This window comes from Clupea harengus, chromosome 11 (assembly GCF_900700415.2).
Source record: "Clupea harengus chromosome 11, Ch_v2.0.2, whole genome shotgun sequence".
Taxonomy (NCBI): domain Eukaryota; kingdom Metazoa; phylum Chordata; class Actinopteri; order Clupeiformes; family Clupeidae; genus Clupea; species Clupea harengus.
In genome coordinates this window covers 8,635,880-8,663,588 of record NC_045162.1, presented here as the reverse complement: position 1 = coordinate 8,663,588, position 27,709 = coordinate 8,635,880, and the positions used below count along the sequence as shown (strand labels likewise).

Here is a 27,709-nt window from a genome sequence, read left to right as displayed (position 1 = left end):
AGCTTTTCTAATTGTTTTATACATGTTTCGTTATTATCTGTAGCAGATAATGTCTCAGCCTGGACATTGTTTAGTGTAAGTGACTTCAATCCCAGGTGACACACTAGGTGACCGAGGCTCTTGAAGTCAACATGCAGTTTTTCAACAACTTGCCCACTCAGCTGAAGTTCCATCACCTGCCCAATTCCAGATTCCCAGATTGTGCTAACTGACTTTCCTCGAAAAGTCAAAGAGAGACTAGAGAGATTCTGGAACATTTTCAGAGAGTCTGTCTCTATGGTGGCAACAGGCGTCCCTAGTAGACTGAGCACTTTTACTTGAGACAGAACAGCAGTGGGCCACTCCTTCGTGCCCGTGGCGCAACCTTGGTTTTTGATAGCTGTGATGTGGCTCTCGTCCAGCGTCAGATTGTGCAGATTTGACATACCAATGGGGAGCAGGCAGAAAACCTCTCCAAGGTCGGTTGAACCAATTCTCCACAAGTGCAAGTTTGCAAGCCCTAGCAGGGGTTTGAAGATTTCATTTGAAACACCAGGCAACTTTAAACCACTTATGTCCAGCCCCTCTAGATGCTCCAAACCTTCAAACACCCCAGGGTCCAAAGAAACGTCCCTCCACGCGGCGTCATGAAACTGAAGAAATAGACTCGTGAGGTTTGGCAGACCAGTAAAGGCGCCGGACTCAACCCTCTTGATGTGAAATCCCGTGATATGGAGATGCTTTAGTGAGGGGAAACGAGAGAAAGCCCTGTGGTGAATGATCAAGTCGTTCTGATGGACGCAGAGTGTCTTGATGCCCGGCTTCACCTCCGTGAGGTCTTTTTTCAGATTGGTCACATTGCATTCGGCATACGGCCACAGATCAGGCCCATGCCAGCACGGGACGGTATTCCCCATGTCAGTGAGTTGCTCCTTGTCAAAGTTCTCACAGTGTCGGGCAATGTAAGCAGACAGTTTTCCCCAGAGACTGAGAGTCACCAGCAGCCAAATGGTGGAGAGTTTACCAACTGGCAAGCCACACACATAACTCATGATGAGGGATTTTCGTTTTTTTACAGTGCGCCAACAAAATGTCCTCACTCACCTATGCTTTCGTCTATTGCTGTGACAACCCAACTTCAAATTTATATAAGAAAATGTTTCCTCTTGACTGTATTCATACTTCTTCACTTCTCAATTCAAATGCTTTACTCACGCAGAGGTGGCTCATTACTCGAAAGTTCCACTGAGGATTAAGGTGTAGATACTATGACAAAAGCACCCAGCTGAAGTTAGGATTAGAATTAGATTCGTCGTTCAGTCGCATGGACAGTCCTGACATCTGTGCCTCTGCAAACGTTGACATCAAGTATGTGACAAAACTGTAAGATGCAGAAGGGGAACTGAAAAAGTAGTTTATCAACAAGCAAACAAATAAGGCACGGTGGTAAAGCTTTTTTTAGCTAAACATATTCTCTGGCAGTGAGACTGACAGGCAGTCAACAGCTGCTGTGCAGTTAAGCTGTTGTGTAGTTTGCATTGCTGCTGCAATCAATTTAACAGTGTACTATTTAACAGAAACTTTTGGTATCTCAAGACATCTTGCTCAGATTTGCCAAACATTACAAATAACTCTTGACATTTAGGGCAGGGAAAGAGTTAAAGAATAGTTTTCTTTAACAGTGTACTATTTAACAGAAACTTTTGGTATCTCAAGACACCTTGCTCAGATTTGCCAAACATTACAAATAACACACAAATGCACTACAGCGTAAACTATTTATAAACTTCACTATGCTAATCCCAATTCTCTGCATTTTAGCCCTGAAACCGTGCCCACATTTTGTATTATTCTATTTTGTAAAACATTTATCTTTTATTTTTCTTGCTATTTATTTTATCTTGCTCTTTTTGTTAATATGTTTTATGCTTTATGTCCTAGGCACCAACCACACCAAGTTAATTTCCTGTATGAGTAAATAATATACTTGGCCAATAAAAATAATTCTGATTAAAGGAAAGCCACAAGAGAGCATTATCCCTCAATCGAAATATAACAGAATTAACTCCAAGAGTGGGAAGAAGTTATGGGCCAAGAGAGGTTATGTGATGGTGTTCCCAACTGTGCCACATCCATTTATTTAGCTCAAGTCACAGGGACCACGGGTCTCATTCTGCAGAAACATACAGAATGGCAACTCAATCGAGATATCATCCGTGCTATTTACCAAAGAAATGGGTAAATAGGTGCTTTGAACTTACACAGACTCTGAGTCATGATCTGTGTAGCACATTTAAGAAAAGACATTGTCTGGTTCACACTGAAAAGTGCTTGTTATTGTGACCTGTTAAAAAAACTGATAAATTCAAGAAAACAGGGCCTTGAGGAACTGAAAATGGCAGCAGATCAAAAGATAAACAGATAGCAGAGGGTAAAAATAAGTTCACTTGGTGTGAATACATGAATACACAGCCATTCTTGTGTGCAGTTCTGTTCACTTGTTTGTTTCCTGACGAGTAGTTGCCTGGTGCTTCACTGTTGATATTTTCTGAAGTTACTGTATTTGAGGTATTTTAAGTGTTTCCTTAACAAAACTAGTGTAAGAAATAGTGGTCCCAACCTCAAATGGTCTTTCAACTGATAGTACCAACTTTTTTCTTTTACTTTACTTAGTCCTCGATTTTAATCCCTTTTTGTCAAAGTCAGTGAATTGCTCCTCACGGTCCTCTAGCTGTCTGTTCAGTGTTTTATGCTCAAAAATCTCCTGGCTCTGTAACTCGAGACAAACATTGTGGCTCGGACCAAGCCATAAACATACCCAGCCAATAAAAGCAGAGCTTCAAGGAGCACGAAAGGGATGTCATTTGATTGGCTGTTGAGCTCAACCATCACCAACCTTTTGTGAAACCGAATCCGTGGACCCTACCTTTAAAAACCCAATTACCTATGGAGTAAAACAATGAAGAACTTTTTCACAAACTTTTATTCCTCGATATTTTTATAGATGAGATACACTCGACATCTTTGAACACATAAAAAAACATTACAATGCTCCGCACACATATAAACCTACCATCACATTTCTATTATTTTGGAAACATAGAAACAACCGACTCTAGAGAGTGTAGAAAACAACCTAAACTAATATTCAAGCCAAAACAGAAAATGCACACAAATAATTATTGAACGTGTTAAACGTTTCATTTAATTTCAACACTTTCTCTACCACATTAAGTACATCTCTGACCAGAGAGACACACCTGAAAGTCAGTATAATGTTGAATGTTCAGTGTCAAATGTTTCTAAAGGGATTTTTTTCACTTCCATGTACTGTTAGATATTTTTCAAATTGCAATATTATAAAACATTATATGACAAAGTTCAATGAGCGCTCAAACAAGCAATGGCACATTATGGCATATAATGTATACAATAATAAAAGAATAAACAAGACCACAGTACAAGAAATACAAAATGACTTCTTCCTCAGGTGAATGCAAATTCTTTGTTTAGGGTGCGCAAATAAGTGAACTATCTTTTCATTCTAAACAGTGCAATTCTTTAGTAACTGTCTACACTAGAAGTTAAGTGCTCTGTGAGACTTCAGGTTAAATCGCACTCTGCACAAAGTGCCACACACTCACATTGTGTATATGAATCAACAGTATCATATATCAGGAGGTTAAACTTCATCATAACAAAGGATCGACTCGGCTTCATCATAACAATGGATCGACTCGGCTTCATCATAACAATGGATCGACTTGGCTTCATCATAACAATGGATCAACTCGGCTTCATCATAACAATGGATCAACTCGGCTTCATCATAACAATGGAACGACTGTGTTCTTCCCAGACGTTTAGCGGTTTCTTAAACTCAGTAGTGAAACAAAACCCCCCCTCCCTTTGGTGTCTCCAACACACGACTGACAAGGTATGTCTTTCACCATTTAAAACGTGTTGCACCCCCCCCAGAGTAGAGTTTCCTCGCACGAGCAGGATTGGCAGATGCTGAGATGTGAAGGGGACTTTAGTTCAGATTTTACCAAAGGTATTCAGAATGAGTAATGCTGATCCCTGCCTTTGAGGCTTTCTTCTCATACACACGTTCTGTCTGGCACAGTTCGAGAATTCCTCGTGTCTAGCCAGATTCAGTATTTACTGGTTGTCTCATACTGGACTTACCCCCTACCCCACCCACCCCACCCCCCTTCTACTCATCTTCAAATAACTTGTATTGGTACCTCATCTAAGATGGACAAATTACAGCTAGTGTAGTTGTGCTTGACTGTGAGAAAAGAGGAACAATCACACTACAGGGAATAAGCTACACAAGGAAAGCCATTCTAGCAAACAAACATATTTGATTATACTTTCAGTGATGCGAGTTCAGTGAGTTCAATGGACAGTAAGTACAATAACAGTTCACCCCAAGTGATATTCTCTGGTTGAGAAAGTCTTTGTACTAAATATGATGCAGCGAGGGAAATATTCTGTAGACCTGAATAATGACTTAAATACCTGCAGGATCTGCACCAGCAGTACAAATTGTTTTTTTGTGTAACGGTTTGCAGCACAGGATAGGACAAGCCGTGGACACTGTTTTTAAAATGAGGGAGCTCTGATTAATATTCAAACAGAAAATGTTACATTACACAGGATTGCAAGTAGCACAAATGCTCACTTCTACATGACAGTGAAACTTCTCCCATCTTTCCGTATCCTCTTTCTAACACTTTCCACTTTATTTCTTAAATCTCTAAACGCCACATCAACCCTTTCCTCTGCCACTTGGTTTCTTCAACTCTCCCCCGTCAACACCATCCTTCTCTCCTCCCTTTGGCACGGCAAACTTCTTCAGCGCCTCCTTTTCGAAACCCTCCATCTCTTCCTCCATCTCATGGTTCTCCTTCTCCTCTGCCATGTCCTCCAGAATGTCCGACACGTCCTCCACGAACTCACTGAAAGGCATCTGGTCGTGGGCAAAGATGCCGTCGGCGAAGAACTCCCTCACCAGCTTGCTCAGTTCCTGCCTCCTGGAGGTCTGGTCCTCGGTGGTGCCCTCCAGCCGGTCCAGGTAGGCCAGCAGGAGGGCCTCGAAGTCGGCCAGGGAGACAGGGATGAGCCCCTGGGCCTGGGCGCAGGCAGCCGCGTCGGAGCACTCGGCCGGAGGGCCACTGGAGTGCTGGAGCTTCTGCCGCTGCTGGCTCCAGTAGTCGCCGTGGAGATGGCTGTTGTCATGACGGTGGTGGTGGTGATGTTGGTGAGGATGACTTGAGGTCTTGTCTTTCTTGGCGTCTTTGTGCTGTTGTTCTTTCCCATGCGAGTCCGCTCGGTCCTGGTCTTTGTGATGGGCGTCTCTGTGCTGTTGTTCTTTCCCATGCGAGTCCGCTCGGTCCTGGTCTTTGTGATGGGCGTCTCTGTGCTCCTTCCCCTTGTGATCTCTCCCATGCTCCCTCCGTTCCACATGCTTTTGCTCTTCATCGTGAGACCATTCCTTCGCTTTGCCACCAGATTGTTTCCTCTCCTCCTTCCTCTCTTTCCATTCCTTTCTTTCCTTCTTATGTTCTTTCTCTTCCTTCCCCCTTTTCTCTCCAGTCTCCCTCCTTTCTTTGCTCTTTTTCTTGCCATCTTCTTTTCCCTTTCTCCAGTCGGATTCTTCACTCCATTCCTCTCGGTCTTTCCATTCTTTCTTCTTCTTCCCATCGCTCATTTCATCACTTTTCCTCTTCTTATCCTCCTTCCATGCTCTTTGTTCGTCCCTGTGCTTCCACTCCCTATCTTTACCTCCTTCTTTCCCTCTCTTGTTTTCCCACTCTTTCCATTCTTTTCTCTCTCCCTTCTTCCCTCCCTCAATGCTTTTGTCCTTCTTCCACTTCTTGTCCTCTTTCCATTCTTTTCCCTCATCCTTGTCTTTCCTCTCCTTCTTTCCAGTCTTGCCCTCCTCCGCCCAAACGTTCTTCTCTTTCTTCCAGTCCTTTTGCCCCGTCAACCCTTTCCTCTCTCCTCCTTCCTTCCTGGCATCTTTCTCTTTCTTCCAGTCCTTCTCCTCCCTCAACCCTTTCCTCTCTCCTCTTTCCCTCCACTCCTTGCCCTCCTCCACGTCCCTTTTCTCCTTTGTTCCGTGTTTCTTCTCTTTCAACTCTTTCTTCTCTTTCAACTCTTTCCTCTCACCTCCTTCCTTCCTGGCATCTTTCTCTTTCTTCCACCCTTTCTCCTCCTTCCATTCCTTTTCTCCCTTCCTTCGCTCTTTCTCGACCTTGTCTTTCTCTAGAGGTTCCTTCTTGTTCTTTGCATCTTTCCTCTCCCCCTTGTGCTGAGGGCCATGGCTTTTTGGCTGTTCTGTGGGTACGCCAGTAGAGGGTGCTGTTACTGTGAAAAGACAAAGAAAGAAATGCGCCTATGAGGAAATTAGACTTTACAAAAAATGAAAAGATAAAAAAAAACAAAAAAACATCCTGTATAGAGAGAAAAGAAACATCTAATACTTCCATATAATTTGCGGTCCTTACCATTAAAACTGTTAACTATTTTCCAGACTGAATAAGGCATAAATAATACAATAATAATACAATTATGAGAATAAACGTACAGATAAATAACCGTCCTTGTGGATATTTCTTGCTACCCAAATGTCATAATCACCAATGATCAGTTAATAATGCCACTGTCTGCTCAGAGACTGAGTTAGCGCGAGAGAGAGAGACAATTAAATAACAATTAATTGAGTTCCTCTGAACCGCTGGTAAACTGGCTTTTACCCATTTTGGCCTTAAGAGCGCCCAACTCCTTCTGAATGGCCGCCATGTTCTCCAGATCTCTCTTTGACTTCTCCTGTTCCTTCTTCATTTTCTCATGCTCGCGCTCCATCTCCTTCTGACGGGTGGGCAACGACTCCAGCTCCCCTTTCATCCTCTTGTTCTCCTGCTCCAACTCCTCTCGTCTCACCTTCTCGTTGACCCCCTCCTTCACCCGCTGCTGGGCCGACTCCAGCTCTTCTTTCTGGGCCTGAGCATAGAGAAAGGGATTAAAAAGGCACAGCAGTGAGCCTTGAGAGATGTAGTCAGACTGAGACCCAGTTAAAAGTGTCCAGTGGGAGAGAGAGAGAGAGAGAGAGAGGAGCTCAAAAATGTTCTGTGGGGAATAAGGCCTATTCTAAAATCTACTTGTTAAAACAGGTCTGAATCTTAAGTGATGCAGGATTCAGGAAATGACTCATGGGAAATGGGAATATATAACTTTTCTATACCAGTGAGTGAGTATTTGAATCAGGCTTCCTAAACATCAGCCATTTGATAGTAGATTAGCATGAAGAGTCAGAGTAGTCACAACAGTCACTCATGACACACACACACACACACACACACTAGGGGTGGGCGATATGACCAAAATCTTCTATCATGGTATTTGTAATTTTATATCACGGTTACGGTATATATCACGGTTTATTATACGTAGGGTGACCAGATGTGGGTTTTTGAAAAAGAGGACACTTCAGCGGTGGCGAAATGTGTCCACAGACATTTATTTATTGACCCTTAAGAACACTAAGGTGCAGAAACAATACTGCCTCAATAGGCTATTGGCCTAAGCAATAGTGGCCAGTATCCATTGAATCTTTAAATAGTAAAATAAAAGCAAAAGCATTTAGTCCAGTGCTTATGTTTCAGTGGTTCTTTAATGTACTTTCAGAAGATAACTCAAGTGTTAAAACTTTCTTTTCAATGTGTGTTCATATGTTAACGCAATAATGATGAAATATTTTCTTTATATGGCCACATATTCAAATAAAAAAATTAAGAAGTTGGCCATTACACATAGACATATATACATAGACGCTCCATTGACCGCCTCAGCCCGTTGCTGCGACGTGCTAACGTGATGACGAGGTGATGACTGGTCTGTAAACAGACGCAAGTAAATGATGGAGCTGCAGTTTGGATAAAAAGTCTGGATAAAAAGCACTATAGATAGCGTTTATATTTCTCAACCGATTTCACTGAGTCGTTTTTATATTCAACGGTTTATGATCTACGTGGAGTACCAAAAAAAGTTTTGTCTCCATATTACTTAGAATCTCGTTGGTTTGGCCGTAATCGCCGTTGACATACATACATGTATATGATAATCGCTGCTAGACGCTCACTGTTCTTGTGCTCTCACAGCTCATTCACTTTGAAATACTGAAAAATAAATGCCTACACTAGACACTTTTCAGTCCATATTTTTCAGTATATTGAATCTTGCCCAACAGTCGAGGATTACTCAAAAAGTAGGCATGACAGTCCTTGCAGGTTATGTGCTTAAAAATTGTACTGGGTATCGTATTATACGGCTCTTCAGAATGTTCAAAAAAGTTCCATGATTTGAATGGGCCACCCCAACGTTTGCAGGTCTGTAATTTCTTTATTTTCACTGCTGCGAAAATGACCGCTGACCAGCTTTCATATCATTCCGCAAGTAGTCCGGTCATTTAACGTAACGGGAAGTAATGGGTTGCTACGCAACACCTGAAACTTTAGAGTTCTATTTTATTTCTCAGCAGAAATCACAAAACGGCTACAAAATCGTTAAAGAGGTATTTTTGGAGGAATGTCTATTGTTTTGGCGAGTTACTGTATAATAAGAGGGATAAAGTATAGTTCGGAGGTCATTATCTAAAAATAAATAGATTGGATTTCAAAATAAGAGTATACCGCGGTTGAAACGGTATGGCCAAATCTCTCCCGGTAGACACATTTCTACCGTTGCACGGTATATACCGTCATACCGCCCAGCCCTAACACACACACACACACACACATACACACACACCTGTATTTGTGCCTGTAGTACTGTTATCTGTTCATTTTCTTTGTCCAGCAGTACGGGAGGCTTCCCCCCAGCATAGGTATCTGGACGTCCTTCACTCTTCAACCATTCCTGTAAAAAAAAAAAACTGATCCTTTACATGACGGTAGAGTAATAGTAATAACACAGCAAGAGGGGAGTATGTGTAGAGGGAGAGACATGGGAAGAACACAAACAATAACACAAACAATAACAGAACGAGGCTTAAGCCCAACCTTGGCGAGATCTCGATCTTTCAACTCCTTCATATCGTCCCCTTCTGGCAACACAAAACAACACAGACAGAAAGAATAATACAATTAAATAAATAAAATTAAAGGCAAAATGCACTTTATTAGTTTAACAACCACAAAGGCATCATCCCTATAACACACACTGACTGAGTACCAACATCATAAGCATTACATCGTTCTCCGCTTGCACACAGAGATGATTGTGTGATGATGTTAGAGGCATAACATGTTCAGTGCCGTTATTCTGCAGTACCAGCATGCTATGCTTCACTTCATGAAAACACAGTAATAAGCGCACATGTGGCACAACGAAACAGAAACACCCACGAGGCAGAGTGTTTCTTAAACAGCCAAAGCAAGCAACAGAACAGAGGAGGAATTATCCTATCGAATAATTATCTAATAGAATTATCGAATAATCAATCAGTCTATTGGCCGAGACTCTCCCCAGAGGTTCGACTACAACGACACCTCAACTGTTTTAACCAGACCCTAAAGACTTGTTTAGCAAAATAACAGGACATGGTAACATTTTGACATGGTGTCCTTTGCGTGCTTTTGAGAAGGAGAACATCCGAGCAACATGGATACGTATATAAGGGACGCATACACATGTAGTGGCTCGCAAAGGTATTCAACTCTAAAAAGTCATTTAATGGTTTACTAAAGATACTTACACATATTTTCCCTAATCAGTATTGTTATGGTCAATGTAGTATATCTGTAAAGGCTAAATAAGACCTTTGTCTGCTAAAATATTCTGATTGCATAAATATTCAACCCCTATACATGAATACTTGGTAGAGAACCCCTTTGCTGCAATAGCAGCCTTAAGTCTTCTGAAGGCAGACAGTACCAGCTTTGCACATTGTTCTGCCCCATTCTTCCTGGTAGAATTTATGTAGAACATGTAGGTCGATGGGATGGCGTTCCTGGACTGCAGCGCTTTGCCTTTTCAGGGCTTTGACTGAGCCATTCTAGAATATTCACTTCACTGTTACTGGTAGGTAATCTCCCAAGTGTCAGTGATACAGCAGACTGCAACAGGTTTTCTTGCGATATTGTGTAGAATTGATTTCAATTCATTCTCCCTTCAATTCTAAAAAGCTTCCCAGGTATTGCATATGAGAAATATCCCCATAGATGTACACCACATATAATATGTTGAGGATTGGCAGCTCTGTTTTGGTCTCATGACCATAAAACCTTTTCCTAAATCTTAGGCAACCTCCTTAGATCTTCTAAAACAATGTTTTTTTTCGCCGCCCTCCAACAGAGGCCAGTTTTAAGCATAGCTCTTAAGATTGTGGACTCCTGTACCCTAATTCCAGACATTAAACTTTACACATCGTTTGGGGTGATGTGTGGACAACGGTAGCCTCCCTCACCAGTTACTATCTTGATCAGATGCCTGGTTTAGGGGTGTGCCAATGGTGCCCACTTGGATAGTAGGAGTCTTTTCCTCACTGAAGCATTTAAAACAACTTTTCCCTTTAGCCTCCATTCCCTGTTATTTCACAAGATGGCTGATGACCCTTAGACGGAGCGATTTTTATACCCAGAAGAAGATTTAACTTTAACCACTCGTAGGTAGTACCTAATCAAGACCAGTTATGGTGAAATAGGTATCATTTGTTTAATAAGTTGCCATCTGCCTTGATCTGCAACTCAAAAGCACAGGTGTTTGAATACTTATGCAAATAGTATATTTCAGTTTTCAATTAATTTATTTTTAACATTAGCAGAAAAATAATTAGTTTTGCCTTTGAAAATATACTACAGCATAGTATAAGGCACTAGAGCATAGAGCATGTTCACAATATAAATACTGATTGGGAAATTATGTAGAAGTATCTTTTGTAATTGTGAAAAAGGTGTCTGATTGTCAGGAGGGCTTATTCTTATAACCTCTGTATAGAAAACGAATGCATGGCACAGGTGGTACACCTTCAGTGAGAGATGCCAGCGCAGGAGGGTGGCGTGAGGATGAGTATGGGTGTGCACGGCATTCTGGGAGAGGAAGAGGAAGAACCCCTAACTGAGCATGTGACAGTTACCCAGCGAAGCCACACACTTTCTTGGACTCCTTAACAAAAGCACACTGCCAAACAGCCACCCACCCGTGTGCCACACACACCCCCACACCCCCACAATCTCTCTCTCTCTCTCTCTCTCTCTCGCTCAAGCTGTAGGTGTGCTCGTTCTTTCAGTCATTCTCTGTTTCTTTACCTACCCTCATCCAGGTCCATGAACGCACCTGTAGAGTAATACACCTCAGTCTCAGCTCGTGTTACACTCATCCAACATCACAGCAAGTCAGAACCAAGTGTTACTTTGGGCTTTCATGAAAGGGAACGGTCAAAATACCACTTCCAGGCAGCTCTTAAAGGCCACAGCCCAGTGCACAATATCAATCAGCAGTTTTAAGGTACAAATGAAGAAAACCAGAGGGGTTATGTGTAAAATATACTTTGTGAATGTAAATGTGGAATATTTGATAAGATGGCTGTTTTCCAAAATAACTGACATTATAGAATTAAGAGAGAGTTAACTGACAATATCTTTCCTTGTGTATAGACTATAGAAACATGTAAATTACATTATGGTCCTCCTTACGATTCTACAAATAATATTCTACAAGTATTCTTGTGTGGGGCTTATTTCCCAGTCCTGATTTTGGAGAGGAATGCAGCCTATTTTCCACATGACAGCACACAGATGTTCCACAGTACACAGACAGGAGCTCATGGGTAGCTGGACAACGCTTTGAGGGGATGCTGTGAGAACACCGCGAGAACACCAGACCACTAGAACATGGTTCTCCTCTCGGAACTCACCAGAGAAGAAGATGGTCCCCAGGCCCAGGAGAAGTACGGCTCCCAGGATGCACTTGTTCAGAGACAGGCCCATCTCCTCCTCCCTGGCTGGTGGCGGGCTGTACTCTTCCCCTTCCACCTCCTCCTCCTCCTCCTCCTCTTCTCCATCTTTGCCCAGCAGGGTCACCTTCCTTCTCCTCAGGCCGCCTCCCCCGCTCTCTCCCTCCGTCACCGGGATGGAGTCCTGCTGGCTCTCTGATCACACAGAGAGGGAAAAGAAAAAGAGTGACGTTTGAACTCCTTTCAACTCCCTTGTTCTGTTCTTCTGCACTCGTTCATTAGGAGTTTCACTCAAAAGCAGCTCTGCACGACGCAACACAACCCGCCACACCACAGCCAATTAGGGGGCAAAAACACAAGCATTTTGAAACAGAAAAATAAGGCCAAAACTGCAAAGGAGTCGGTTTCTGTGCATTCAGTTTCTGTGTTGCTCGTATACTGCATGTATGATCAGGTACAGTCGGTCCTGAGCCCTTTGATCAAAGGTGTTCGCTAAATATGTTTTCACCTCAGTAGAATCACTCTTCACACAACCTCAAGAAATATCATCGGTAACACAGGTCAGATTTGGTGTGTGTGTGGTCATGTTCCATGGTGTGTTTTAAAATTAATGAGCTACACTGGATCTGGCATTTGATACCATACAGACTTTGTACTCAGTTCTTGACAGATAGACACACGCACAAACCAACAAGCACACACACACACACACACACACACACACACACAAACCCTGCAGACGTAGTCCAGCGCAGCTGTCAAAACAGCTCAAGTGCTCGGCCCGGCGTGCTTCATTATGGATGAGGTGTGCGCTCCAGCGCTGGCCGTAAGCAGCAGCCCCCTTTCATATCCACTCAGCCAGAGGCGGCAGCTTTCCTCTTAGAACTTCACCTCAGCTCCCCCCCCCCCAAATCCCTCCCCATCTCCAGCGGCCTCGCACAGGGGGGGAAAACACCTCTCTGAAGTGCTCACACTACTTTTCATCATTTTTATCCTCAATGTTGTGGTTTTGAAGTATTGGTTTGGGTGTATTTTAGATTAATCATTTGTTAAGACTTGGAGAGGACATATGGGATTTTTTTTTTTTAAAGAAGATATTTGTAAACTGTGCATTACTGTTCTAAGGCTGGCTGCCAAGCATCACAGATGGATAGATTTCTGTTCAGAGCTTCCAGCAGCTTCAAACCAAGTAATTAAAATGGACTAGCTGCCAAATTTAAGATGTCAGGAGGCAAATGGGGCCTTTTAAATTCGGCAGCAAAGAGGCAGGTCTGTAAATACACATGACATCGTGCAGCTCCACTTAGTTCGGCCAGCAGACACACCTACTCTGTGTCACCTCCTGCAGCCTGCTAGGGGACCCCAGGCACCATATGGACCACTAGGCTTTTAAAAATGCATCAAGTTAACAAATACTGAAAGACATAAACGACTGGTGTCCATACCATAAATCTAGAGATAGGCAGATAAAAGTTGGAAAAATTGGAGAATTCAGCCATGAATGGCGTACCTGACAGTTTTACTTCCTCAGTCCATGTTCTGCCCTGATCAAGCCCCTCCTCTTCCTGTTGAAGTTCCTCCTCTTCCTCTACGGTGTGTATGGCAACAGGGGCGGGGCTTATGTGTGTGTACGAATCAGAGAACAGATCGGTCTCAGCACTGGGATGGGATTGGCGCTCTGAGTAGCCATCGTGCACACTGTGCTCATCGAGTGCGGTGGAGTCAAGGCCCTCTGTGTCTGAATTCAGAGGGACAACACTGGGGGTGGAGTCTCCGTCCTGGGAGTGGTCGTCAAGGCCCTCCAGGGACGATCCTTCGCTCACCTGGCGAAGACCACGCAAAGTAATTCAGTAACATTTTTTTTAGGTAAGTGACTAGATGCTGAGGGTGAAGCTGTTGTTGAAAGATGACATAATGAGGTGAAAGCAGTTGGTGGGAGCGGGACTGCAGTGGGACTGTCTCCCTAACCAACAAAAATAGCTCTTCTATTTGTAAAGATATGTGGATATAAGTGTGTAAATTGACACCTATTTCAGAGACATCAAACAAACTTTGAAACAAACATCTATATGGTAGTGGTGAAAGACAAATATTTGTTTCATAGTCGTTTGAAACTTCTGGATCATGTCTGGCAGTCTGAGAGTCGTGACAGGGGTAGTGAGTAACTGGAAAAAGGAAATGTAAATGTAAAGGAAATGCCACAAGAGTGCAAGAAAAAAAGTGTTTGAGTTTATAACTTTCAGTGACATATATAGGACAGACAGACACTCAAGACAGGCGGCGTTATGTACATCACAGGGTGGATACTCAGTTGCAGTGCAGTTTACTCAGTGTAAAACAAACAGATAGAATAGCTACCGGTTCTTGCTCAACAGGCTGGCCGGTTCCACTATGTCCATGCGCAGGCTCTGCTGCAGGTGAGAGAACCGGCTCTGGCGGCTCCTCGGATGACAGTGAGGGTGATGGGGAGTGGGCCGTCTCAGTCTGCCCCTCAGAGAGAGGCTGCGCTGGGCTGCTGGAGTCTGCATGGCCCTGGGAGTCCTTTGGTACTGGACCGACGTCCTCAGCAACAGGTGCCTACAAAATAAGTCATCATCAAGTCTTAACCACATGTACACAATCCACACACACACACACACACACAGGCTCACACAGGCACAGACAGACACAGGCACACAGCACACAACACACCATACCTCTGGTGTTACGATTGTCCAGTTGTTGCCATTGGCACTGTTGCTGTTGGCAGACATCGCCCTCTGGTGGCTCTGCCCCAGCAACTGGAATAAACACGGTGTTTCCTTTTAACAAAGAGAGGATAAACTACAGTACATACACAGAAACATCCTCTTGCTCTTTCTCTCTCTCTCTCCTCTTTGTCTCTCTGAAATAGACACACACACACACACACACACACGCAATCCTCTGAGGCACAAGACACACACCCAGCCAACCTAGTTTCATACACCTGTCCCTTGTTCAATGCTAATTTCCATGAGCTGCTAGTTATTTGCATGGAATTCAGCACTGCCTCTCAGGAGGACAATGCTGTAGGTGTTGATCTAGTCTCTATGATGTCCTATCTCTCTATATTATCAGGCAATACTTTTCTGCTCGTTATTTGCGTGTTTGAAAAATGACACACTACAGGAGACGGAGTCAATTAGTTAGCAACAGTTATGCCACATAACCGTTGTCATGGCTGCAGTCCAAGAGTGTCATTAAGCAGTGGGTGTGTGTAAGCGGAAAATGTTGGGTATTTACTGTCTGCACAACTGTGTATGTGTGTGTGTGTGTGTGTGTGTGTGTGTGTGTGTGTGTGTGTGTGTGTGTGTAATAGTATTAGTGTGGAACCTGACAGAGAGAGTGAGTTTGTGTGTTTACAGAGTTCAGTGTTTTGTGCTTTGTCCTTTCAAGATGTTCCACATTTACAGATCTCAAGTGCGTGTGAGTTAGTGAGTGTGTGTGTTTATTCGTGTGAGTCAGTGAGTGTTTAAGCATGCAAGTTAATGAGTATGTGTGAGTGTGTTTTTGCATGTGAGCTACTGAGTGTGTATGTTAATGCATGTGAGTTTCTGAGTGTGTGTGAGTGTGTTTATTCGTGTGAATTACTAAGTGTTTGAATGTGTGTTTATGCGTGTGAGTAACTGAGTGTGTGTGTGAGTGTTTATGCGTGTGAGTTACTGAGTATATGAGTGAGAGTGTGTGTGTGTGTATGCGTGCGAGTTAGTGTGTGTGTTAGAGAGTGTGTGTGTGTGAGTTAGCGAGTGTGTGTGTGTGTGTGTGTGTGTGTGTGTGCAGTCACTGTCATGATAATGTATGGTGTTTAGAGCTCTGTGCTGAAGCGAGTTGTGAGTTGTGAGGGTGAATGTGTATGTGTGCACGTATATAACCCAGAGTAACAGTAGCTGTATGAAGCGCTCATTAGTATGTGAACAGGGTGAGTGTGCGGGCAGTGCTGCCTTTTGCCTGTGCGGAGGATGCTTTGGCAGCGAAACGCGTAACTAAGGCTGCCGTTTGTTAGCCCTGAGGAAGCCAGCTAAACCAATCTCAGGCACTGTGGCGGAAGTGTGGGAGAAAGATGGCCATTCCATTCATAGTGACAGTACGGGCGAAACAAAGCAATTCAGTATCCATCTAGACCTGGAATCCACGGAAAGACCAAAGCAAAAAGAAACACAGAGAGAGAGAGAGAGAGAGAGAGAGAAAAGAGATCTACGGTTTAATGTCACATATCCACTGGGAGAGCCTTGTTTATCAAATGGGTCAAATAATAAGCCCAAGTCGTGAGTGCTCTGGTCGTATCCATCCGAGGTCTGTTTCTGAGAGCTGAACTGGGTCTCCATATATATATATATATTTTAACTCTGACACCCCAGGCAAGCTTTATAGAACTTCTTTTAGGCCTACATCACGTAATTGTGAAAGAATAAGCCGTCCACGCTCCTCAATTTTCCTAAGTGACACACTTCAGTTTATATTAAGGATCTTTCTTTCTCGTTCTTGTTTTAGTAATTTGGGTCTTCTAATAGCGGGACTCCCATGAGAGGATTTCTGAACGTAGCCTTGAGCCATGAGAATTGTTGCGGATATAGTGGATTGACTTAAATAGCTATTTGCTAAATTTAGTGCAGCAAGAGATATGGTCTCAGTATGCGCAGTTGGGCCTGGGGGGAATTTGGTGAAGCAGACCGAATAGTCCTTTAAACTGCATGTGGAAGAAGACCGACAAGCCTGTGAGTGGTTTGCCTCTCAGATAGCGGCTCGCATATGTCGGCTTGATGTCTCTGAAAGGGGGAAGATACTACAAAACTGAAAGCAACCAGCATCTCATCCTCTTGGCAGCTGATTCCCAACGAGGTTGAAAGGTGCTGACGGAAAATATGCCATATGACCAAGCTATTGTCTGAAAGGTCTGATTAAATTGATTTAGCCTAATGCAATTTGCCCGCAAGTGAACAGACGTCAGACCCAACAGTCTGCACAATCTTTTTCATCTGGTCCGTGCTGTCCAAAACATGACCAAACATGGACAAAAAAAGTTCCAATTAGTGAGTAGCCTATGTAGAGAAGAAAGTATTTGGTTGCGTTAAACAAGTTTACTTTTGCCACGGTCGGCACGAACTTGAACTTGTCATCAGCTGAATTTGGAGGCGCATCTGGTCAACTCTTGATTGACAACATTCACAAAAGAAGAGTGTGGGCTAAATGTATAAATGCCAGCAGCAGCTAGCCTATAGCACACAATGGTTAAGCCAAATCAATTCATCTCTGAATCTCTGACAGAAACTGCACACCATTATTCGAATGTTATGAAAAGTCGAAAAAGCAGACCTGACAGCTGCAAATGACGCCAGATGTCTTATTCACGTCCTCCACAAACTTTAAACTCTGCACTTGTACCGGATATGTCGAACAGTTCAGTCAAACTGCAATGTATGGATAGCCGTCATTATTGCAGAATAAAGGTGTCAAATAAATGAACATACGCAGATAAAACGATCTTACCGTGATAACTGGTGGCTCTCCAAAATCCGTAATTAGATGTCCTCTTCCGCCTGATGATTGAGACTCTTTCGCACAACTTCTGGAGCGGGGGCGTTCACTACTAATCGTGATATCTCAAACACCGTTTTTACCCAATAAATGCACGGTATTTATGTTCATCCCGCCTCCTAAAGTCCAAGTCACCCAATGACACTGTATTCAGAGCAAACTTTGTGATTGATCGAAGCGCACAGGTGAACAATGCCTTTACACGTCAACGTTTCCGCGAATGAATGATGTTGGTGGATATTCACATGCTAAGCTTTAGGATCGTGTCATGGATGTGTCTTATTTCAAACTTTGTCAGCATAGCCTGTAGTTGCCTACATCATTTTTAGTCTACGAACGTTCAAATCGACCAGGGTAGGCTATATGAAGATTTACTTACATCCTAAAAAACGTTTGCAGGTTTTACAATTGACAATCTGTTGAATAGTATGCATTATTATTATTATGACGTTAAATCTTTACAATAAATACAAAATGAGACAAAAAACAGCTCAACAATCAAACACTCAACAATCCGTCAAAGTTGTTCAACGTATTTTCCAAGGACAGCGGTTTTTTATTTTGAGTACATTATGATTTTTCTATTCTTGGCACAGCCTAAGCTAGACTGTATTTCATGCCGTGCTGTATTCTTCACTTTGTTACATCAGTACTGGAATCACTTTATGTTAGCATTGTCAAAGCTGCAGTTCAAGAAGCCCAGTCCCGTTGTGATTTATTAAAAAGCCCAAGGCCTAGTCCAGCCGTTCAGGCCTTTAGGCCTATTAATCAGTTCAGTTTTCACTGGAAGGGTAGTGCTCTGGCGCTTTTTAGTATTTTGGTCAATGTTAATGCAGTCCAGGCTTTACAGTGGTGTCTACATTGTCTTATTTCAAAATGATGGATCTGATGACCCTGGGCAGAGACCTCGCCAAACACGCTCTTCTGCTTGCATACCTTCAGCAAATTCAGAACTCAAACTCATGGAAATGTTTTTTGACAGTCTTCTGTTTGTTGCAGCCATGGACCTCACTGAAGTGGACTGTGTGCACATGAGTTACACAGTCAGAGCAATGTGCAGCAGTTGAGTTAGAGACTCAGGTTGCAGTTTGGTGCGTCTCCTGCCTATCAATATAGAGGCTATTAAGCATCATTTACAGCCATTTGAAAATCAATAATAAGAAATATCCTTCAGTCATATCCTAGGAACACATGTCCATAGCTAAGGCCCAAGTCAGATATAGTTCCTCCATACCAGTGGTATTCTTTGGTGAGTCTTTTTCTAGTAGGTAAGGTTAGTACGTTATCTCGGTATAGGAAGGCATTCCCTTAATGTTCAGTGGACCATGCATATGAACAACCAAGGCCACTCAGTCTTCTTAAAGTCCAGAAGCACCATGCATGCTTACCTCTATGGGTACCAATACATAAGGTGGGATGACAAAAACCAAAGTGGTGAATCAAAGGGAATAAAAACCGAGAAAAACCCCCCAGAAAGAGCGTTCTCCTTCCCTCCCTCCTCACTCAGTCCAGGATCTCCTTGATGCACCAGCAGCAGAGCAGGAAGTAGAGGCACTCCTTGAGCGACTGGATGAAGCCATAGGCGATGTTTCCGCCCAGCAGGTTCTTCCCGCGCCCTAACCCCAGGGCAGCGTCTCTCAGGGTCTGCCCCAGCCCGGAGGGCATGGCCTGGGGCTGCGGGCGCTGAGGGTGCATGTCAAACAAGCGATCCACGGTGGCGATGAAACTGGGGGCTCCCCAGCGCAGAACAGAAGAAAAAAGGCAGGGAGTAGAGCTTCTGAAATAGGAGGGAGGGTGGGGGGGGTGTGTCTAGCCTTGGTTAATATAAACCTGTAGAGGGTCTCGCGAAGGTCCTCTTTCCCCTCTGCTGTATCTTCCTGCTAGGCTTTCTGCAACACCTGGGACTCTGTGTGGTCTACACCCGCCTGCTGTTGATGTCACCAGTGTGGTCTACACTCGCCTGCTGTTGGTTCCCTTTGGGCTCCTGATGTCACCAGGCTCTTTATTCGGCTCTGGAACAGACTCGCTAACTGCCCACTTCCCCTCACAGAGAAAAGCTCCCATTGTCTGGCTTTAATCGAACGTCACATGTGCCATTGTTGACATTCTGAGCCCCCAGCTTTGTTCTACCTGGATCATTCGGTCTCTGGTCTGTGTGCGGAAGGCTGCCCCCCGCAACCCCATCCTGTTTCCACGACTCTCGCTTTGTCCTATTGCTCACGCTGTTCGGCTTCTAGAAATCAATACGTGAAGTCTTTTGTTGTTGTTGATGTTTTTGTTGTTCTGTGACCTGGCTTACAGAGCTCTTCGGAAAAGTCATGTGTGTGACGGCCGTTTTGGTGACATTTAAGCCTGAACCGTTATGTCACTTATGCCATTGTCCCCATTGAACTCTGACCTCTGACCCGCCCTTTACATCATACTGCTCCTACTGGCTCTCCAGTATTCCAAAGTATGTGCACGCTCAACACCTCCCTGCCCCCCCCCCCCTTCGCTAAAAAAGAAGCACTGAGTCCTCTGTTCTCGTGTTGGAACATGCTTACACCTTAGCATAGAATACAGCTGGACACCGAGCCAAGTGAAAGTGGGTCATTGCAGCTTCGCGGGGGCTACTCTTTCAGCCAGAATAAGGTGTTTGTGTGCCGCCTCGGAGTTGGCAGACTGTCCCTTGCAGTTGTTCACTTCATGCCAGAATTAGGAAGATGTTAAAGCAAGAGAACACTGCTCCCCCTAAAGAAGGAATGACATGACTTGATCATGCGCAAGCTTGGTGCTGAAGTCAGTGGTGCAGTCATTTCTTCTAAAAATAAAAATCTCCTTCATGCTCTCCTCTATTACCTTATATGTCAACTACTCAGAATTGCACATTGGCGTCTTATCGTGGTTGGAAAGGTCACTACAAGACCCAAGGACATCTCTAATTAAGAGAACTGAAGCATCGTCGTATCTACTTCTCAAAAGCCATGGGAAATGACTAGTGGGTAGTGGTTAAATAATGTGTTTTATAGTTCCATTTGTAAACAACTGTCTGTGGTTTGTGACACATCAGAATGACGGAACAACAACAAAAAACCTTTGACTACTCTGACTTACTGTGTGCGCCTTCAGGTCAGAGGAAACTGTACTGTAACTGATGAATTTGAAAAAGACAATCCACTGAAACTGGTGAACTGACAATATAGAGCCTGTTTAAATTGAGTAAGGTTATTAAGAAAATGTTTACGTATTAAATTAATAGATTGTGATCATTAGTAAAATTATAAGACTTAAGGTACTAAGAAAATTGTCTTCACTTCATTAAACATAATAATGATTTCTTCTCTTCAACAGCTTTGGAGCAAGAAGGTCACTATGAAGACCTACATTTCAGAAACTATATTCAAAACCAAGTGCACCATAAAGGATGGTTGATATATGTGATTTTATATTTGCAGATACAAGTGTAAACATGAACTTTTCCCAAACACAAGAATGTAAAAAGGGTAATAAAACAGAATAAAAATAAAACAGAAATATCTGTACTGACTAACTCAAAAACTAACCTTTGGCTTGGAAATTAGAAACAGAAAGATAACATTACAACACACATCAGCAAAGAACAATAACATCACCACGACAACACTGATATCGTTTCGCATGCAATGAAGGCCTCAGTGACAGGATGACATCACTCCCCTCATCATCCCTGCTAAATCCATCCATTAGTCCATCAGGATCGATTGACTCTTTCCGCTTCGACTCATGACACAGTCCATTTCTGCAAGGCACCAGATCGCTCCTTCCAGGCCCTTACGACCCATTTTCAAAATCCACCTTTGACCAAACCAGAGCAAAGTGTGATTTTCTTTTCTTTTGAGGACAGAAAAAAAAATGTATGAGCACAACAAATGAAAAAAAAAAGAAGAAAAAAAAAGAAAAACACAGCAAACCGTTTTCCTGTGCAAGAGGCAAGAGTCTGTCAAGGTAAAGTACAGACACTACAATGATGGCTATCTGTACAGTAATACATCTACATCATCTACAACATTACGCCACTCTACTGCCGCTGGCTGCATGCCAATTGTGACACCATGATTGTCATGGTAACAGTTCAGATTTGACCACTGGTGATACCACACCATCAAGCATTTTTTTTTTTAAGAGTTATAAACTATTGCAATGTCATTATTTTGGTGCGCTCACACATTCTTCTATAAATTGGGAATTTTAATTAAATATAATCAAATCGGACCAAATTAACCAAGACTGTGAGGTATTATACGCATTTAAGGTTTCAAGCACATTCCCAGCCAAACACTTTTTGGTGTTTAAAGGAGCTTTAGCTTGAGTGGCCAAATGAAACAGATTGTCAAACTTCTCTTTAAAAGCAGCTTGTGTTGCTGTATAAACGTGGTGGCAGGATGGCCTAACTGACTGTCAGCGACCGTCTGCCTGTGAATAGGCCTTTTCTGACTGACCACACAATTACACCAGTGAGGGGACAATGGTCATCGACCCAAATGTTCCACATTAAAATGAACTTCGTTGATAAAAACAAAAATGCATTCCTGTTGTAACTGATTATTTTTTTTAGAGTAACACCCCAGCATTGTAAGGAGAAGGGTGAGTGTGCTGAAATGGGGAGAGTTTGAAATCGGGGGCAAGCATTACCATCACCTGAATCTAACCTGGATATGCTTTCTTTTCTTTGTCATTGTCTTTCTGATTTACTGCACACTTCAACCTCAGGTCAGTTTCCTCTTAAAATAAAGGCACAATCAGAGAGAAATACAAAAAGAAAAGATGGGGGGAGGAGAAGAGAGCAGAATATCACTGTCGCCTTTCCTCCACAGACACTGCGCAATTCAATCTGCTGAATTCCACTTGAAGTTTCAATTTCTCTTCTTGTCTTCTTCTCTCTTCCGAGATATGCAGTTGTGATGCAGAGCGCAATGCTACGTTTCATAGAACGTGCATTTTTATATTCTGGTGCGAGCGTGAAAGCAAATATGGCTGAAGGTACACGCGTGTATGTGTGTGTATGTATTTTACACGCGTGTATGTGTGTGTATGTTTACGGTGGAGTCTCTTCATGTTTTCCCTAAAAGATACATACATGCACATATGTACACAGATTGTCGATGCTGAAAAAACATGGAATTTCTTTCACAAAAAAAAAAAAAAAGGCGACACGGCTTTAATTGACAAGTCCAAGATTTTTTTTTCTTTTCTTAAATCTTTTGCGACGATTTGAGGCGCTTTCATATGACATCACTGTACAGATGTTGATTTTTTTTTCCCTTTGAGGTGACATCATAAACAGGCCCATGCTGAGTCGTGATTGGCTCAGGGCAGCGCAGTATTTAGTCTCACTCTCTGGGTTACACCCTCAGCAGTCGCTTCCTCCAACTGCTCGCATTGTCCTTGCCAGTGTTTAGTCTCCGAGTACCCAGGCCTGGTTGCACCCTGGCACCCACCCGGGCACCCACCCGGGCACCCTCACCTGCTCCAGCTTTGGCAGAGGCATCACTGAGGGGGGGCCCTTAGGGGGGAGGGGGGTGGCTGTGATTTAGACCAGGCATCTCAGTGGCTGACTAAAAGCGGGTCCTATGTGGTAAGGGGGTAGGATCAGGCATCCCTGGAAGGTTAAGAGGGCCGTGGGTGTCGGAGGTGGTGAGGAAGGTTCTTCTTCCCATCATTCCTTCCTTAGTTTCCTCAAGGACAATCCAACAGATGTGGAAGCACAGAGCATAGTCTCCCACACAAATCCCTTTATCCATAAACTTTACCGGAAGTGTCATGGCATCAATACTTAATTAAAAAAAAACAAAAAAAAAACACTCAAGCCCCCTCAGCTTGCATATGGGGAGCAGATTTGAATTGGGGATAAAGTGACCGTTCATATGGTTCATCTTTCCTATAGGAAAAAGAAGAAAAATATCTCAACAGTCTTTCTGATAGGGTGTTTTGGCCAGATGCAGACCCACAGGTCTGTCTGGGGCTGAGGGGGATGGGTGTGTGGTGAATGTCTCTGAGTCTACTAGGTAGAAAATGGATGCATATTCATTAGAGGCATTGACATCAACAGTGGTGGATGGCTTGCTCCGTTCCATTGACTTGAGTTAATTCTTGTTTTTTATTTTTTAATACATAAAACAAAAGCCTTTTGCTGAGAACGTCCTCACATCAACAAGTCTTTGGAGTTGTGGGTTAGCTATAAAAGGCCATTTGTCACTGTATTTCACTGAAATGTCCTCTTTGGAGTTAACTACAGTTTTCAACTGACCTATGTCATTTGACACACAGTCAAATCATGTTTTTGGCGGGTTTTTCTTCTTCTTTGAAACATTTGTTTGATTCCAAGGTGGGGAACATCCCTGTGGTGTATCTTAGTTATGACTGCATCGCTCTAAAAGGACTTTTTTTGCGCAGTTCACCCTCACATGGAGTGATTCCACCAACAGTCTAGTCAAAGGAGTGTTAGGTGAGGAGGAGGAGGAGGTGGAGGGAGAGGGACGAAGGTGGTGCAACGTGCCAACTGCTGGTCTTGCCTCATTGGGCGGTGGGTTGCGGGCGTGGCCCTGGGTGGGCGCTCATTGCCTGCGCTCTACTGGCTGCTGCAGGCACACCTCACTTCCTGCGGAGACGATGGGCAGCCGGTTGTCCATGTGGTAGCTGATCAGGTGGCTCACGCTCTCAAAGCGGTGGTCTTTGGTTCGCACCTGAGGCAAGAGGAACAGGGTGAGGAGGAGAAGAGAAGGAGGAGGAGGTTGAAGAGGAGGAGGAAGAGAAGGAGGAGGAGGAGAGGAAGGAGCATTAGACAAGGAGCAGTGTGTTTCATTCAAATGAAAAGTGACTTATGCAGAGAAGAGCGAGTGTGGTGATGGGCGGCACAGAGAGGAACACAGCTGAGGCTGACAACTTCCTCTTCAGTGATCGCATCAGTTCCTGTTTTAGGGACTTGTGGTTTAGAAGAGAGACTTTTTTTTCTTTCCATCTCTCTCCTGCTATACATCCTTTAACACCTGCTCTTCACCCAGTAGTAGGGTGGAAGTGAATTTGATGCGTTTGGATTAAATTAGATTAAACGGACACACCTCTGCTAGCTGGCTTATCCTCCTTCTCTTGCTCACTCATACTAAACGTCACAGCGTCTCCTCTTCTCGTCGTCTTTCCTCTCTGTTCTTATTAGGGCTCAACGATTAATTGCATTTGCGATTTAATCGCGATATGATAGAACTCGATTTTCTAACCGCAACGTTCACGATTAAAAACGTGATCTAAAAAAATATATATTTTTTTTTTCTTAAGATGGTAAATTTTGCACACAGTGTTTAAAAAGTGCATGCCTTGTGTTTATTCTTACAATGACTTTGTTTTAAATTACTTAAATGCATAGTGGCAAAGCCACCGATTTGTTGTTCTTGATTCTGTAATGACCAGTTAAATAAAAATTTTAATTGTGGGAAATAATATTTTACACTAAATTTATCTAATATTGTGTTGGTCATATTGAAATCATTCATTACGATTTGTTGGAGAAAAAATTAGGATAAAATAAAAAAAATCGCATATTAAATCGCAATCGCAATATTGGGGGGAAAAAAAATCGCAATTAGATTATTTCCCCAAATCGTTCAGCCCTAGTTCTTATCGGTTTTGCTCCATGCATCCACCTACTATCCACACATCAATCCATCCAATTATATCAAAATGAATGCAGCTCCTAAGCCGTTGAGAAGATTCCTTTTCCCCTGGTACATACCACTCCTTCTCACTAAATGTACCATAGTCTTCAGATTTTCAGATGTATGCGTTCCATCCGCCCATCCTTTTATGTCTTTGTCCATCCTTTCATCCCCCTCTCTCTGTCCATCCATCCCTCTATATCTCCATCAATGTATCCATCCATCCATCCACTCAATTAGTGGACAACTGGTGCGGTTGTAATGCTGCTCTCTCTCTATACTCCTCCATCTCTAACCATCTATCCATCCCTCCATCCCTCCCTCCCTCCCCTCCATTAGTGGTCGTTATGCTGCTGAGATGCGTACCACTCCCTCTGCTGGCCCATCAGCACATACTATACTGCTCATGGACGTCCAGACTTCCATGCATCTTTTCATCCTTTCATCTCTCTCTCCATCCATCCTTCCCTCCATCCATCTCTCTAACTATCCATCCCTCTATCTCTATACATGTATCAATCTCTCCATCCATCCACCCTTTCATCCATCTCTCTAACTATCCATCCCTCTATCTCTATACATGTATCAATCTCTCCATCCATCCATCCATCCATCCATCCATCTCTCTAACTATCCATCCCTCTATCTCTATACATGTATCAATCTCTCCATCCATCCATCCACCCTTTCATCAATCTCTCTAACTGTCCATCCCTCTATCTCTATACATGTATCAATCTCTCTGTATTAGAGGATAAATAACTGGTGTGGTTGCTGTGCTACTGATATGCGTACCACTCCCTCCGGGTCCACCAGCAGCAGATGTTTGGGCTGGCCGCCCTGCTGGCCCGTCAGCACGTACTGGCCCGGTGTGGTGCCGGACTCGCGCACCAGGAAGTCTCCGTCGCGCGTCAGCAGCCTCTCAGCCTGCCGGCGGCTCAACGGGCCGTGGAACCAGGGCTCACTCTGCAGCTGCTCGGCCAGGGGCAGCACCACCGAGCCCGAGATGCCCAGCGCATCGTCAAACGGCTCTGGGGAGGAGGAGGAAGATGAGGAAGATGAGGAGGAGGAGGAGGAGGAAAGAGAGACGGGGAGAGATTACGCATTTTATGTGCTCTTTATTGTTACACAAGAAAAATGACAAGTATCAATCTAAGTATTTGTATGTTCTCAATGATGTATTATTCTTGTAAGTATTATTTTATTTTAGTTATACTTAAGTAAGTAAAGTTAGTGTTATTTTATTTTAAATATACTTTCTTTGGAAAGAAGTGTGAATATGAAAAAACATAACTATATCGACATCTATGTGACAGTAAGACATAGATGATAAAAAATTTTTTGTTATCTCTAAGAAAAAAGAATGTTTCTGGAATAATGAACATTGACGTGAAAAAGTATTCCCCTCTTGGGTCACTCCAATACATACACATGACTTAGACAAGCACAGGAACAGACAAACGCACTCACTCATATCAAAAGCATCTCTGTGAGCGTTGCCATTGGCTGCTGATGTTGGGGGGCGGGTCTTGTCCACATTTACATAGGAAGGGTCATCAAACATTTCACGCCCTCCTTCTTTCACTCCAACTGGCAGAGAGAGAGAGAGAGACAGAGTGAGTGTGTGTATCAGGGTGACAGGAAGAAAGAGGAAATGTTAGACACAGAATCAGTTAGGGCAGTTTCCTGCAATAGCTGGAGTCTGGCAGCGACTCAAAGCGCTGTGATAAGACGTGACAGAGAGGGGAAAGTGCTGGCTAATTCAGAAAGGCAAGGACAAAGCCTGAATAAAAGAGAGAGAGACATAGATAAAGAGAGAGAGATAGAGAGAGAGAGAAACATAGATAAAGAGAGAGAGAGGGAGGGGTAGAATTAAATGAAAGACACTGAAGAGATAACTACAATGACGAAGGGAGGAGAAAGACAGATAAAGACCAGAGAAAGGAGAATGGTGGAGCATTCAAGGAAAGCTGGAGGATGGGGGCAGAGGAGAGGAGAGGAGAGGAGAGGAGAGGAGAGGAGAGGAGAGGAGCACAGAGGGCCAGTAGAGTGGAGTGGAGTGGAGTGGAGTGGGAGATGAAGGGGAAGCCGTACAGCAGGCTGTATGGGCTGGCCTATGGGGTGTACCTGGTAAGGGAGGCAGCGGCTGCTTGTGAATGTCGTTCTGACCATAGGGCTGTAGACACAGAGTAAAACACAGGATAAGTACATTAACCAGTTAGAACATGAATAAGCACCATAGAACTCATATACAAACACACAGGATAAGTACATTAACTAGTTATAACATGAATAAGCAATCATATAACTGATATACAAACACACAGGATAAGTACATTAACTAGTTATAACATGAATAAGCACTCATATAACTGATATACAAACACAGGAAAAGTACATTAAATAGTTATAACATGAATAAGCACTCATATAACTCAAACACACAGGTTAGAGAATACAGAAAGCCAAGCAGTGACTGACGGACGGGGCTGCAGCCGTATGGAAATTTCGGTATTCGAAGAAGGGCATCTTGCAGTTTGCGGTA

The 27,709-nt window shown here is 43.4% G+C and overlaps 4 protein-coding genes across 9 annotated transcripts in view; all 4 read right to left on the bottom strand.

The window, feature by feature from the left end:
- The window catches only part of LOC105891800 (leucine-rich repeat and immunoglobulin-like domain-containing nogo receptor-interacting protein 1), a 2,141-nt gene extending 749 nt beyond the window's left edge, over nucleotides 1–1,392 (bottom strand). The window contains exon 1 of the mRNA XM_031576081.2: nucleotides 4–1,392. Within this exon, the coding sequence (XP_031431941.1) occupies nucleotides 4–1,031 (1,028 nt within the window). The 5' untranslated portion in view covers nucleotides 1,032–1,392. The remainder of the gene's footprint in view (nucleotides 1–3) is intronic.
- Nucleotides 1,393–2,944: 1,552 nt separating this feature from the next.
- pbxip1b (pre-B-cell leukemia homeobox interacting protein 1b) lies at nucleotides 2,945–17,621 on the bottom strand. 4 transcript variants are annotated; one of them, XM_042709053.1, is made up of 11 exons: nucleotides 17,450–17,621; nucleotides 17,276–17,370; nucleotides 14,638–14,721; nucleotides 14,300–14,518; nucleotides 13,452–13,764; nucleotides 11,903–12,136; nucleotides 11,299–11,322; nucleotides 9,048–9,091; nucleotides 8,797–8,904; nucleotides 6,744–6,990; nucleotides 2,945–6,354 (listed from the first exon to the last, which is right to left on the bottom strand). In XM_042709053.1, exons 3-11 carry the CDS (start codon nucleotides 14,692–14,694, stop codon nucleotides 4,754–4,756), a joined length of 2,847 nt encoding a protein of 948 aa, XP_042564987.1. In that variant the 5' UTR covers nucleotides 14,695–14,721; nucleotides 17,276–17,370; nucleotides 17,450–17,621; the 3' UTR covers nucleotides 2,945–4,753. The 4 variants fall into 4 exon arrangements, with proteins under 4 accessions (XP_042564987.1, XP_042564988.1, XP_042564986.1 ...); XM_042709054.1 differs by lacking the exon at nucleotides 17,276–17,370 and having other exon boundaries at nucleotides 14,638–14,742; XM_042709052.1 differs by lacking the exon at nucleotides 17,276–17,370 and having other exon boundaries at nucleotides 17,450–17,617.
- An 802-nt stretch (nucleotides 17,622–18,423) lies between these two features.
- On the bottom strand, nucleotides 18,424–19,932 carry LOC105891886 (lens epithelial protein). The gene has a single exon (XM_012818072.3). The coding sequence runs from the start codon at nucleotides 19,190–19,192 to the stop codon at nucleotides 19,001–19,003; it is 192 nt and encodes a 63-aa protein (XP_012673526.1). The 5' UTR covers nucleotides 19,193–19,932; the 3' UTR covers nucleotides 18,424–19,000.
- A 967-nt stretch (nucleotides 19,933–20,899) lies between these two features.
- Nucleotides 20,900–27,709, bottom strand: part of shc1 (SHC (Src homology 2 domain containing) transforming protein 1) — a 28,246-nt gene continuing 21,436 nt past the window's right edge. For all 3 annotated transcript variants that reach the window (XM_031575708.2, XM_031575706.2, XM_031575707.2), the window contains 4 exons: nucleotides 27,292–27,340; nucleotides 26,635–26,754; nucleotides 25,960–26,195; nucleotides 20,900–24,198 (listed from right to left, as the gene is read on the bottom strand). In XM_031575708.2, the coding sequence (XP_031431568.1) occupies nucleotides 24,070–24,198; nucleotides 25,960–26,195; nucleotides 26,635–26,754; nucleotides 27,292–27,340 (534 nt within the window). In that variant the 3' untranslated portion in view covers nucleotides 20,900–24,069. The remainder of the gene's footprint in view (nucleotides 24,199–25,959; nucleotides 26,196–26,634; nucleotides 26,755–27,291; nucleotides 27,341–27,709) is intronic.